At 36.0% G+C, this 14,533-nt stretch overlaps 1 protein-coding gene across 22 annotated transcripts in view; it reads left to right on the forward strand.

The window, feature by feature from the left end:
* Positions 1 to 2,335: 2,335 nt before the first annotated feature.
* Positions 2,336 to 14,533, forward strand: part of nrxn1a (neurexin 1a) — a 1,087,315-nt gene continuing 1,075,117 nt past the window's right edge. For 20 of the 22 annotated variants that reach the window (XM_051919388.1, XM_051919392.1, XM_051919399.1 and 17 more), the window contains exons 1-2: positions 2,336 to 2,470; positions 4,670 to 6,050. In XM_051919388.1, the coding sequence (XP_051775348.1) occupies positions 5,330 to 6,050 (721 nt within the window). In that variant the 5' untranslated portion in view covers positions 2,336 to 2,470; positions 4,670 to 5,329. Of the gene's footprint in view, positions 2,471 to 2,641; positions 2,766 to 3,293; positions 3,356 to 4,669; positions 6,051 to 14,533 lie in introns of those variants that run through there. The other 2 variants (XM_051919390.1, XM_051919391.1) reach the window with 2 other exon arrangements.

Genomic DNA, 14,533 nt, shown 5'->3' on the forward strand with positions numbered 1-14,533 from the left:
GCCACAGCGGTATTATTGACTGGCCCTAAAAAAAAGAAGTCACATTACTCCTGTTTTAGCTTCCCTTCATTGGCTCCCAGTATGTTTCAGGATTCATTTTGAAGTATTACTTTTTAAATTTTAAATGGCTTGGCCCCACCCTAGTACCGTTGACTTGCTTTGCCCCCACTCTACCACCAAGTCATTAGATCTTCATGTTAGCCTTCATGAGATATGACTGCACTCTTAAAAATAAAGGTGCCAAAGTGGTTCTTCAGAGTGATGCCATAGGGGAGCCAGTTTGGGATTTTAAGAGGAATCTTAATGCATACAATAAAACAGGCTAAGTTTAGGCTTTCAGGGTTTCAGGTAACCTATGTTAAACATTTGTGTTTTCTCCATATACGAACCTTTTCCAAACCCCGCCACCAAAAAAAAAAAATTCTTATGCAAAGAGCCCTTCGCACAATTACATCAATGACATAGATCTTTGACAAGCAATAAATCTATGAGGAACCACACAACACAATAAAATGCCATTAAGAAAACATTATTTTTAAAAATGTGGATTTCGAATAAAACTTAAGGGGGATTGTGCCTTCGATTGGGGAGCAGCATACCCCTTAATATTAGAGCTGCTCCTTCTAATACTGGTTTTAAATGTAGATTCCAAACATACCTTTTCTTATTACCTTTCGAGTCTATCTAGATTTGTGTTTTGTCTTAATGTGTCTGTGCTAATGATGATAGTATATAGTTGGTAACTTCTTGTCCCATTTGTTTCCTTTTATATTTTATATGTATAGCACTTTCGTCAACAAAAATATATTGTTCTCTATTTCCAGATTTACAGGGTACATACTTTAATATTCCAGTGGCAGACCAACATTTTGGGCCCTGAAGCTTGAAGTGTTATGGGGGCCCCTCACCTCCATATATTTAGAATATATTTAGACTAATGCATCTTTAATTTGAACATTTTTTTTTGTTTATGGCTAGACAATATGATGCTTTGATATGCTTTTAATTTTAACCTTTATTTCGTATTGAATTGCACTATATTATTGTTATTATTTAAAGTCCTTCTCATACAGCAGACATCCAAAAACATTTAAGCAATAAGGACTACTGTTGATTCTGGGGCCCCTTGAGACTAGGGGCCCTGACGCTTAAGTTTCATTAGTTTCATAGTAGTTCCGCCCAGATAATATTGTTACATATAAATGGAACTAATATAGTTAAAAACAGACAAGCACACATAATCCTCTTCTGGCTTAGCTGTGCATGGTTTATTTATCACAGTTTCATTTTGAGATATTATAGTATGAATACTTGGGTGTAGATTAAGTTTTCAGTCTCACAGTGACAGTTATTATAAAGAAAATGTTGCATTATGATTAATAATAAAATAACTAGTACCTGTTTCAAAGAAAATAATAGCACTTAAAAATGTGATTGACAAGGATAAGCATATACCATTTGAAAGAAAATCTGAGCCACAGTAAAACAGCCATTATTTCAGAAACCAAAATAATTCAAATGAGTAATAAAAGCACTGGCCGTCTGCAGATTTCTGATGGTTTCTTTCATTAAAAAAAACAATTGAGTCAGTCATTCTGTGGCAGGCAGCCACACGATTCACACCTCGCAGCCTGTTTACGTTAAACCTCCTCCCCGAAAGCGCAGGCTATCAAGATGTACCGATAAACTTAAAAATACCCATCTAACCCATAAACAGCAAGGTATTGAATCTAAAATAATAATAATAAAAAAAAGCTTAAGGCGTTTTGAACAGGCGAGGTTTGCACTGAAGATCTCAAAAACTGCCTTTAATTAAATTCAGAGGTGTCGCTGTTTATTATTAGTCCTATATTTAAACGGGATTCTTGTGCCAATTTATAGTCGGCGAGGGCTTGTTCGGCTTGTACTTTGTGTTTCATTTCATTCAGAATTCACTAGGTGTGCAGTAATTTTAACGATAAACATGGCATTCTAAACAAGCATCATTCTGCAAGGTCGTGCTGACGATAAAACATATTCTTTCAGTTCAAGCACAGCGCCGTGTGGGCTGGCAGTAACCAATCGGGCGCCACTGGCGCTACGTATCGCATCAAAGCAGTAGGTAGACTTACGTATTATGATGATGATTATTATTATTAGGAACGTTATTAATATTTTAGATGCGCGGCCTTTTAAGTCGTAGAATTATACGTTTCATACGTGCAAATAATAATGGTTCCGTGGAAGCGTGTATGAATATGTATTTCGCGGCGCCGCTGTCTAAGGTGCTGCAGCAGAGGACTCCTCCCCTCTCGCACAGACAGCACAGAGAGACACGTGACCCTCTGTCTCCCTTCACTCTCACATACAGTCGCTGGCAGCGCTCAGCAGGGCAAGAGCAAATTGAGCCTCATCTTCCACAAATGAAGGATTTTCTGCCACTTTCCTCCAAGTGTCTAGCCTTTCCGAGAAGCGAGTTAGATTGTCGCAGGTAACGGACATCTGTCCTTCGTCTGTTTATTCTGTTCTGCTTTTCCAAATCAGTCGGTTTTCCTCTTCAGTGTCTCTCGTTTTTTTTTTTTTTTTTTGCTGTGATACGGATGCAGTGATTCTAGTGAAAAATGCATGAGGGTGGCTACGTGAAGCGTCTTTAGTAAGGAGGTTCAGATCAGAAGAATATAACCAAATTGCAATTATGTGGCTAATAAAGTTGCACCTCTGATTTATTTTTTAAGAGTGGTATGAAGATCCTTCCGTGCTTGTAAAATACATTGCTCTGTGAAAAGGTGAGAAAAAAACCGTAATAATATTTTATAGATGAAATTATATATCTAAGTTGAGAGCATTTAGAAGGTTTCTGCTGACACAGGTAAGCTTTCAAGACTACAGGAACGGGGAAAAAGCGGAGTTTTTTTTCTAATGCGTTATTTCTATCATAAAAAATCTGTTAAAAATATAAAGCGCAGGGTAGAATCTTCACGGCGGCGAAAATCTTGATGAATTACTTGAGAGCAGATGCCGCCGAGTAAGAATATGTAGGGCGTTTTTTTTAAATTGTGTTTATTACTGTTATTTTTCCATTTTGATTATTGTTAAAAAGGTGTCTAACGCCTTGGGTGCAATTTATGAGCCTTACTTTAACCGCCTATTCGGAAAAGCCTGCATGTGTATCTGGATTCCCTAAAGGATTGTAAATGCCAATTGTCGTGTCGGCGGTGAGAATATATGACTAGTTTCCTTTCACAGCTAAGGTTTCTAAATAAGGACGGACACCTGCGCTTCAAATGAGATATATTTTTTTCTTTTTGTAATAGGTCATAGAAAACAAAGGCCACGTATTTCTACCCTTTTCTATCGGATTTCATCTGTTAAACAGGTACTGAATTAACCTAAAGGTGGCCACTGCAACATACGTACCTTATAGTCTAACGCCCCATGGCTTTCGCTCCCAGTGTACTGGGAAATACTGTTATTCGTGATTGTATTCCTTTTTAATGTGATCCAATGTTAATCTGTCATTTAACAGTTTTACTATACATTGAAAATCAATCTGCCAATAAGAGTAAGATTTAACATACTGTGTTTAAACTAAAGGATGCCTTTTATTTTTGGCAATAAGTTGACACCTGTAGGGATCGCCCAATGCAGGACACAATTAAAAATCTGTCCACTGAAAAACAACAGCACAGTGCGGTGCAATAAATTACTGGTAATTTTCTGCTAGTGGAAGGGTGTTAATTGGACCTCGAGTTTCAGCTTATACTTAATAAATTGCGTCAAGAACATGCAAGCTGTGGCTTGCATTAATGATAGACTATGGCCTCAAAGAACTGCTCAGAAGGGGTATTCTCGTCGAATTAGGGTGAACATAAGCGTTCTTTTAGAGTGGTAACTTTTATAACGTAATGTTAATTTCAAATGGCGTTATTGTTCTTTGGGACAGACTACGCCTCTGTTACAAAGCACTTGCAAAGCCAGCGGGGTGTTCTTTAAGAACTGCAACTCGATTATCAAATAGCGCTCGTTTTATTAAACACCTGCGCTTCGCGGTGAGCCATTGAAATAGGACGAAATGGTGCCAACACTTTAGAAAACACTTATTACAGTGTACTCCTTGCCCCCATCAGCACTCCCTACCAAATATTTGGATTTCCCAAATGAGGTGAACCTGTGCTGATGAACTGACCAAATCAAACTTGCACACAATTTCGCACAGCCATAATAAAATGTCAGAAACATATTGTACCGCGGCTGTGCGTAAAATCGATCTTTCACGGACCACCTCCCTACACCCCCCATCCACTTCATCGACGCGTTCAGTAAAATGCCAATTATACAAATCGACAGCTCAGTGTAATATACCAGATGATGCAGAACGTGTTTTCCTGCAAATGGACTCCCGTACAAGGGGTGGGGTGGGGTGATCCTCAGCATGGACAACTGCTTTGGTCTTTCTTCAAATAGATAACATAAAATAATGTTTTATGCCATGTACATTATTATGCTGATTTCATCTATCTATCTATCTATCTATCTATCTATCTATCTATCTATCTATCTATCTATCTATCTATCTATCTATCTATCTATCAAATTTTGTAGCACCTTTTCTGTTTATTTATACTATTACTAAGCAAACCTTGTACATAATGGTAGCCTTAGGTAAATCTATATTATTTTGTTCTTTCAGATTTCTGGTCACTATGTCGAAACACTTCTAACAACTGGAATCGGAATTTGTAATTCAGCAGCAAAAGGGTCCAATCAGATTTTGAATGTCTATAGCATTTGAACAGGTTTCCACTCTGTGTTTTTAAGCATCTAAGAGAAGTAGGGACGCTCCAGAAGCCATAAGTAATGACTCATATCGCCAGCTCCATCCTTTAAGAATGAATCCAATGAACAGTCCTGGGTATCTGTCACGGGGTTTAGCGTTTGCATTTTAAACTGGTTCATTGCCAAAAAAACAAAACAAAACAAATGGTTCATGCAAGACGGAAGTATCAGCAGGATATTAACACCAACTAATTTAGCTTTTAAAGAGTCTGGATTATAACATCAAGTAAAGCAACCAGAACTGGGCAGCAAAGGTTTATTGTCAAGAGCTATGATCTGTTAGCATATTTACTGTTGTTAACTCAGCCACCGTTACTTCCTGGCAGGCAAATTCAAGTTTAATGCAAACCGCATGATACATTTGTGCCAATAATTTTTTTATTTTTTTATTTTTTTTTTTGTCTCATGGACCAAAAACAGACTAAGTGAAGTTTTACAAAATTGGACAGTCCTATAGAATCAACAATAAACTGATCTTGTTTTCCCATATTCGCCATAAAACAGTTTTTCCAACATGGTGCTAACAGCAAAACATGGCGGACATTTAATCTGGATGGGCCTACTTGTATGTTGCTTAATAGACCTTGGAGCTAGTTTGGAATTTACAGGAGCTGAAGGGCAATGGGCTCGATTCCCAATGTGGAATGCTTGTTGTGAAAGCGAAATGAGTTTTAACATGAAAACAAAAAGTTCACGTGGCCTTTTGGTTTACTTTGATGATGAAGGATTCTGTGATTTTTTGGAGCTCTTAATTCATAACGGAAAATTAAGTCTTCGATTTTCCATTTTTTGTGCTGAACCTGCCACAGTGCTATCGGACAACAGAGTAGATGACAACAAATGGCATTCAGTCAGTGTAAAGAGAAACTTCAAAAATACAACTCTTATAATAGACAAGGAGGTCAAATGGGTGGAAGTGAAATCAAAAAGACGGGATATGACTGTTTTTAGTCATTTATTTTTAGGGGGCATACCGCCAGAATTACGATCTGTAGCATTAAGGTTGACATCAGATGGGGTTAAAGATCAAGTTCCCTTTAAAGGATGGATAACAGATATCAAAGTTAACAATTCAGAGGCTTTGTTAATAAACAGTGAAGGAGTAAATGTGGATGACAAGGATCTTTGTGGCAAAGATAACATGTGTCTGAATGGTGGAATCTGTTCTGTTGTTGACGATGAAGCAATTTGTGACTGCTCACAAACGGGTTTCCAAGGCAAAGACTGCAGTGAAGGTAAGATATTTGGCTTTATTTTATTATTAGTTAATTTTTTATCTTTATTTATTATAGTTTTATTTTGTAGTTCTATATTATATTTTTAATAACAAATGTTACATTTTTGTTAGATAGTAAATTATAAATTGCATGTATACCTATTGTTATTTTTATTTTTTGTTAAAATTTTAGTTAGTCTTAAGGGGAATAGTTATCAGTATTTTGATTTTGATGGTGTTGCATTATTACTGAAGAAAAAATAAATGAGTTATTAGCCATACATATCTATTTCTTTTTGATTTCACGCCACATAAAGTAGCAGCTTTTAAGACTCCTAATGATGTATATACTCTAACCCAGGCTAATTAGGAGTGCTTTAGATGTTCAGTGTAAGTTTAAGATCTCAAGAGTATCTGTCACACATCCAAGTCATTAGAGATGAGTTGACCTTTACTGTTTTCCTTATTGTGTATGTTAATAGTTCAATGATATTTGAAATCAACATAATACAATACCAATGAAGAAATAGGATTATGTAAAAGGAATTCACAATTACAGCTGCATAGTTTAATATTAATTTGGACTTGGTTCAGAGAAATTATATATAGTACAGGTGAATTGTTGTTTTTTTTCTTTATTTTTTCCATTATAGTCTGAAGCTGCTATCATGCAGTTTTATATGCCCTCTGTGTTTATTATCAGCAATTACAGGTAACAGGATTACTGGGTTTGTTTATGGAGCAACAATAACACAATGTTCTATATATTTTACTATTTTATTATGCATATCAGAAATACCTTTGTGTAAGCTTATACTATGTAGAATGTTGTTAAAAGAATTTATTAGAGCAAAAAATTGTAGCTGTTTAAGCCACTTGTATTAATGTCTGCAACATTAGAAGCGGTCCAGAAACTGTATTTGTTCATGTTAGTTTAATAGGCAAAACACTAAGTTGGAAAAATTAAAGTTGATGATTTTTACTTTTAAGAATATTTTTCAAATGGATATTAAATGCTATATTATTAATAGCTTTTAAATGATTTTTCAAAAGGTTCCACAGGCATACAAACTGAGGGTAATTTACATAGTTGACAAAACATTTAGAATTGTATTTATTAATGAATTTCGTAAACCACTAAATTAATTATATTTCATAAACATAATGTTTAATGAAGCACCAAGCACTTTCTTACTTTAATTTGCACAATGCAGGAATGTTTCTGTATGTTAATAAATATTATTCTTTTCACAAACATAAACATAATCATACACATCCCAACTCCTACACATATACCTACCTTTAGAAAATGTATTTAAACTAGATTGCTAGGACATGTTTTGTAAATTATATATTTTAAACCAAACAGTTTGATTCTGTGATTGACTGGTGTCCCCTCCAAGGTTGCTTGTTACCTTGCACCAGGTGCTGCCAGAATAGGCACAAGCTCCCTGTGATCCTGAATTGGAATAAGAAGAATCTTAAAAATGATGGATGAATGCATGAAATATCACTAATATTTAACAATAAAAGAATGGTTTCCCATCCAAGATTGTTTCTCATATTATGCCATTGCTTACGGGTTCCCAAAAGCAAATGAAGAAAATGGGTGCAGAAAATGGATGGCTGACAAGAACTTCATAAATTCATTTATACTTTAAATGATGTTTTGTTTACATGGGATATTATTTTATTCATTATCATTTCTGTGTGTTAGATTTATAAAATCTATAGGAGCCAGGCCTGTCATTGAGATGTGAGACAACATTGCACTAACCTTGCATCAGTTAGCTGCTTTTGTGTATCTTTAAGTGAAGGATCAATCTGTTGTACTCTGAACTGACATGGAACAAATGGAACAAAAATTAACAACAGGTAGTTGAGCCCATCACTCCTAACCATTGAGTGGAGTTTACAAAGTATAGGGTAAGGAAAAGCTTTGTAGTGAAATTTTTGTAGTCATGAGGAGTCTTCATTTTTGCAGACCTCTTTAAATTATTGTTTTTAATAATGTTACATTTATAAATATGTATATTGTACTACATATTACATGTTTTATTACATTTTATTACAATATGTTTAAATCCCACACATACTACCCATTTTTCACTTTTTTTTGTAACATGTTTACAGTAAATGTGGAATATCCAATAACAGATTTTGAACATAACCAAAATGCCAGGGGTTTTCTGGTTCAGTCCTGGCATTCCCTGTAGCTTCAAACTTTCATCACTACCAATTTCTTCATTTAATGGGACTCTTTCATTAATTAAACAAGCTGTTATTTCCCATTTTCTGTGTTTTTTTGTGTCAGTTCAGAAATTACAGTCTGGTCATGGTAAATCATTACTGGATGAAGCAGTAATTTAGGTGGTTAGACAGGGATGAGTTAATTCTTTTTTATTTTGTTGTTTATTAGTTTGCTGTTTTCCAATGTTTAGCTTGGTTAAGGTATTTTTTTAATGAGAGCACAAGTGGATGACAGTGACGTTATGTGCTACCCTTTAGCATTCTGTGTCATTTGCCCCTGCGTTATCTCCACCCATCAGTAATTGACAGTGTTCAGATATAATTAACAAAGAAGGCACATCATCAAAAAGTGAACTATGTAGAAAAATAACTAAACAGAGTTAAACATTTAAAACTATGCTTCTTAATTCAACTTAAGAAAAGGAAAAGAGGTTAGATAACTAAACATTGAAATGAATTAAAGGTTAAAAATAATTTATTAATTGAGTGGGGATGAAAATCAGCTGCTGGGGGGATGGGGGAGTGGTGGTGTTCGGGACTTGATTGGCTAGGTAGGACTGAACTTGAAAACAGTTAAGTAAACTTTAAAAATACACATGCCTAAAATCCATTTTAACGGAATAAGTTAAATAGAGTCAGTTACTTCATGCCAAATAAAGAAGGCCTGTGTTGATGGAAGTTTTTTTTTTTGCCTCTTTCTATGCTCATCAGCCATGTGATCATGGTTCTTCTACTCCTTTTTATTATAAGCTGTAGATGGTGAAAGGTGGTGAAGGAACAAAAGACATACTTTTTTATAGCATTTGTCTTAAAAGTGGTTTAGGTTACTGCTGTATATATAGTGTTGAACCTTCCAGTTTGATTATATTTAAATTTTATAGACAGACATGCAGATGTACTATATAATAGTTTAAAGACATGTAGTGTTAAGTTGTAAGAACAAAATAAAAAGTGTTGATATCATAGGTAAATAGAATGTAATCTACAAATAGGATGGTGTTTGTTGAATACACTTTTGCTCTAAATTAGCTGGCTGCTGTGATTTATGACATCCCCTTAGGGAGGAAGATGTAAAGTGTTTCCACTTAAATAGAAGAAAAATTGTTTCTCATCAGTGAAAAAATAGATTTGACCATATACCCATGGGACACCTTTATCTATCCAATACTATTTAATTGGTTTAAAATATTAAAATTAAAGATGTAACTTTTGAAGAATATTTCTGTAATTATAGTAAGTTAGATTTCTATTAGAACATTTTGTTTTTTACATACTATAATAAATGCCAAATGTGTCAAAATTATTGATTTTTATTCTCTCCTAATAAATTAGAATGTTGACTTGTTCTTTTGTTAAATTTTAATAAAAGAAAATTCCAATACATCTGTCATTAATGTATCCAGATTCTGATAAAAAAGTGCATATAGTCTTATTTATCAGTATTCAGTTCATTCAAAGTTATTACTTCATATTTTTAGGAATTAATATTTACTCACATGTTGTAATTGTTCTCATCCTGCTGACTAGCTAATGTTATGGGGATTTCTAAAACCAAATAAACTTAGATACAAGTCCATGAGGAAGCATATTCATGCACACACCTACACAACTAAATCATTTTAGAGTCAATCTAACAATAATTCTTTAGAGGAAACTGGAAAACCTGGCAGAAGCACATGCAGACATGAATGTATTGTGGAAACGACAGCCTGGCAGTTTCTGGGCCGAGATTTGAACCTAGGATACTATCATAAAGAATGATAGGTACAGACAAACATTACAAATTAATGACAATAATTCCTTCCTTTAGGCAGTTTCATTAGCAATAAGATTATCAGTTGTAATAAAAAAGAAATAATCTTTTATAGTATTTACAAGTGCAAGTGCAAATGTTAAGTTTCTAGATCAGCTGGCACTGGTTTTAACTACAAAGTCAATGGTCCGGTGAGCATTCAGCCTCACAGAAGTAGTTAAAAGCTACCTAAGCCGATCCCTTGTTAATATTATGCAGTTTATTTGGGGTAATGACGTGAGTTGTATAAACAAACATGTCAAAATACTTACTTTTGCCCTTCTAAACAGCATTTTTACAGCAATATCTAAATTGTTTCAGGTTTTGTATTATGTAAAACTCTGCACAGCCTTACTTAATAACGTTTTAAATAGAGTTGAAATGTATTAGCACTTAAAATAGGTCTAGACAGCTGTACATTTATTCTTTTGCATAACAAGCAGAAAAAATCTTGGGTCTCAGTTGCATGCAAATCGAACATTTACACGTTTCCCAGTAAACAGGCTGAAGTGTGCACTAAATATAACTAACATTTCCTAACAGAATGCTACTGTGTATCTCTGCATTTTAGATGTTATGATTTGTCTGATGAGATTATAATTTTTAGAATTAATTATTTAGCAAAAGACAATGATGTTTCCATGACAACTTACACAGAATCTGAACCAGTCTTTGCGTAAAATGTGGTTCAGAACAGTTGCAAACAGATTCATACCAAAAGATTATATTATTGTTGAAATTAATACATTGGTAAGTTATGAAAATCAAGGCTATGATGCATTGCATAAATCATATTGCTGGCACTTTGCTACGATTTATTAATCAATCAGTTATATTCCATTTAACAACAATTCAGTACCATGGCAAAGGCATAAAATTATTCTACAATAGCAACATCAATCAATAATCAAACCAAAAACACATGCAGTAATGTTACAACTGCAACTGTAAATAAGCTAAGGATCAATATGTCATAACAGTGGATTAAAAAGAAAGATCCACATGTTTAAGAATGTGATTCTGAAATGAAAGTCTCAGTATGGCAGCTGTGGCCTACAGATGCCACACCTCCACCCAAACCTGACACAGACAGATGCAGAACAAAAGTTCAAGGCACATATGTTTTGTTTTTTTCTTTTTTCCTTGTGGGAAATGCCTTCCCCCATTTCCCACAAGCACAAGACAGTCCCCAAGCACAGCGCAATCCAAAATTCTTCTTCTTCTTTTTCTCTTTCTCTTTTTTCCTCCTCCACTCTTCCAGACAAGCCTTGTCTAATTCCTCCTAACTCTGGCTCCTGGAGTAGTGGCTGCTGGCTCCTTTTATATGCACCCGGCAGTGCTCCAGGTGCTCGTTAATGCATTTCCGGCAGCACTTCCGGGTGTGGTGGAAGAGCTGCCCAAAGTGGCTGCAGCTGCTGCAGCACCCCCTGTTGGTGCTCACGCATCCCCAACAGGGCTGTATCCAACTCCAACTCCCACGGAGACCTGCAGGAGTTTGAGGCACCGCTGCAACCCAGGGGGGCTGCAACCTAGCGCTCCGGGGAAGGTAATACTCTGGATATGCTCCCTCCAAAGGTCAATTCAGCGTGGATGTGTCCCAAGGGCCCCCATCTCCACCAAACAGCCAAAGCAGTGCTTAATGGTAAAATACAATAAACAAGAAAAATAAGCAGAATAATAGTTTGGAGCACAACTTTAAACAAAAGTCAAGTTGTGCTATATTAATACAAAGAAAAAAAAAATACTGAAAGGATTTAAGAATTGCAGAACTTAAAATTATTATTGAAAAAAGAGAAAAAAAATGAAAACAACAGTATAAAATGTAAAGAATCATCCAAAAATTATATAGAAACAGTGTTGACCTAAATCAGTTATAATAGCTCCATTTGGACAAATACAGTGGTGTGGGGTAGAAAGGAAAAAAATAAAAAAATATGAAATGGCTGATTTCCAAGATCAAAAACAATTATATAAAGGAAAGATGAAATACATATGCATAATGGAAGAACATGTCCTGGATTTTTTTTTTTTGCCTAATGATCCATCATTAAGATGTTCATTTACTAATTAGAGTGGAAAGTTACAAGTAATTTAAACTGAGGGTTATCTATAAAAAACATTAATAATTACTGTCTTGACGATAAGATGATTACAGTAATCCCTCGCTATATCGCGCTTCGCCTTTCGCGGCTTCACTCCATCGCGGATTTTATATGTAAGCATATTTAAATATATATCGCGGATTTTTTGCTGGTTCGCGGATTTCTGCGGACAATGGGTCTTTTAATTTCTGGTACATGCTTCCTCAGTTGGTTTGCCCAGTTGATTTCATACAAGGGACGCTATTGGCAGATGGCTGAGAAGCTAGATTGCTTACTTTTCTCCCTCTCTTGCGCTGACTATCTGTGATCCTGACGTATGGGGATTGTGCAGGGGGGCTGTTCGCACACCTAGACGATACGGTCGCTCGTCTAAAAATGCTGAAAGATTATCTTCACGTTGCTATCTTTTGTGCAGCTGCACGGTGCTTCGCATACTTAAAAGCTCGAAGGGCACGTATTGATTTTTGCTTGAAAAACAAACTCTGTCTCTCTCTCTCTTTGTCTGCTCCTGACGGAGGGGGTGTGAGCTGCCGCCTTCAACAGCTTTGTGCCGCGGTGCTTCGCATACTTAAGCCAAACAGCCCTATTGATTTGTTTGCTTTTCTCTATCTCTGTGACTTTATCTGCTCCTGACGGGCACTCCTTTGAAGAGGAAGATATGTTTGCATTCTTTTAATTGTGAGACGGAACTGTCATCTCTGTCTTGTTATGGAGCACAGTTTAAACTTTTGAAAAAGAGACAAATGTTTGTTTGCAGTGTTTGAATAACGTTCCTGTCTCTCTACAACCTCCTGTGTTTCTGCGCAAATCTGTGACCCAAGCATGACAATATAAAAATAACCATATAAACATATGGTTTCTACTTCTCGGATTTTCTTATTTCGCGGGTGGCTCTGGAACGCAACCCCCGCGATGGAGGAGGGATTACTGTATAGTGATTTTTTTTCATTTTAAAATATTAAGTACTGCAGTTAACTGTATAATATATTACAGTTTATTGTTACTTTTTATTTGACTGAATCAAAAATTTAAATTATATCTCTAAAGGTAAAAATGAGTCAGCTAATAACGCATAATAAGAAAACCACGTAGCTTGATGCATCCTACTTCAATCCTTTTCTAATTGTGGAAACTGATTTCAAATATCTCAGATATTTCCTCAACAAAAACAAAGATACATTTAATTTTTAATTTATTCATCTGTTTCTTTCTGGGTCTCTCTCTGCCTGTATATTGAAATCCAGTCTGATGTCCCACTAGTACCTTGGCAAATTTTCACAGTTCCTTCTTTTAACAAAGAGAGTGTGTCATGACAGCATTGTATACTAATAAGAAAATCTAGACCCAAAATGTGCACATTTGTATTTACTCCAAGTTTGTCTTTTGCCAGGTACCCTTCTGCATAATTTTACATTACAGTTGTGTTTGATTTGAAAACTTTGTTTTGTTTTACAGTAATCCCTCGCTATATCGCGCTTTGACTTTTGCGGCTTCACTCTATCGCGGATTTTATATGTAAGCATATTTAAATATATATCGCAGATTTTTTGCTGGTTCGCGGATTTCTGCGGACAATGGGTCTTTTAATTTCTGGTACGTACTTCCTCAGTTCGTTTGCCCAGTTGATTTCATACAAGGGACGCTATAGGCAGATGGCTGAGAAGCTACCCAACCAGAGCGCGTATTACGTATTAAATAAAACTCCTCAAATATATTGTGAGCACGGGGGCTGTTCGCACCCCTAGAGGATACGGCCGCTCCTCAAAAAACACTGAAAGATTACCTTCACATTGCTCCCTTCCTTGCTGGGCTTACATGTGTTTGCTTTGTCAAGCGATATGCTTCCCACACGGTGCTTCGCATACTTAAAAGATCAAACAGCACGTATTGATTTTGATTGTTTGCTTTTCTCTCTCTCTCTCTCTCTCTCTTGCTCTGATATTCTCTGCTCCTGACGGAGGGGGTGTGAGCAGGGGGGATTTTCGCACCCCTAGACGATACGGACGCTCATCTAAAAATGCTGAAAGATTATCTTCACATTGCAACCTTCTGTGCAGCTGCTTTGTCAAGCGACATGCTTCCTGCACGGTGCTTTGCATACTTAAAAGCTTGAACGGCACGTATTGATTTTTGATTGTTTGTTTTTCTCTGTCTCTCTCACTCTCTCTGACATTCTCTGCTCCTGACGGAGGGGGTGTGAGCAGAGGGGCTGTTCGCACACTGGCGTAGAGGATACGGATGCTCCTCTAAAAAATGCTGAAAGACTACCTTCACATTGCTCTCTTCCTTGCAGCTGCTTTGTCCGGCGGTGCTTTGCATACTTAAAAGCCAAACAGCCCTATTGATTTTTGATTGTTT

Source organism: Erpetoichthys calabaricus, chromosome 15, assembly GCF_900747795.2.
Source record: "Erpetoichthys calabaricus chromosome 15, fErpCal1.3, whole genome shotgun sequence".
In the NCBI taxonomy this organism is placed as follows: Eukaryota; Metazoa; Chordata; class Cladistia; order Polypteriformes; family Polypteridae; genus Erpetoichthys; species Erpetoichthys calabaricus.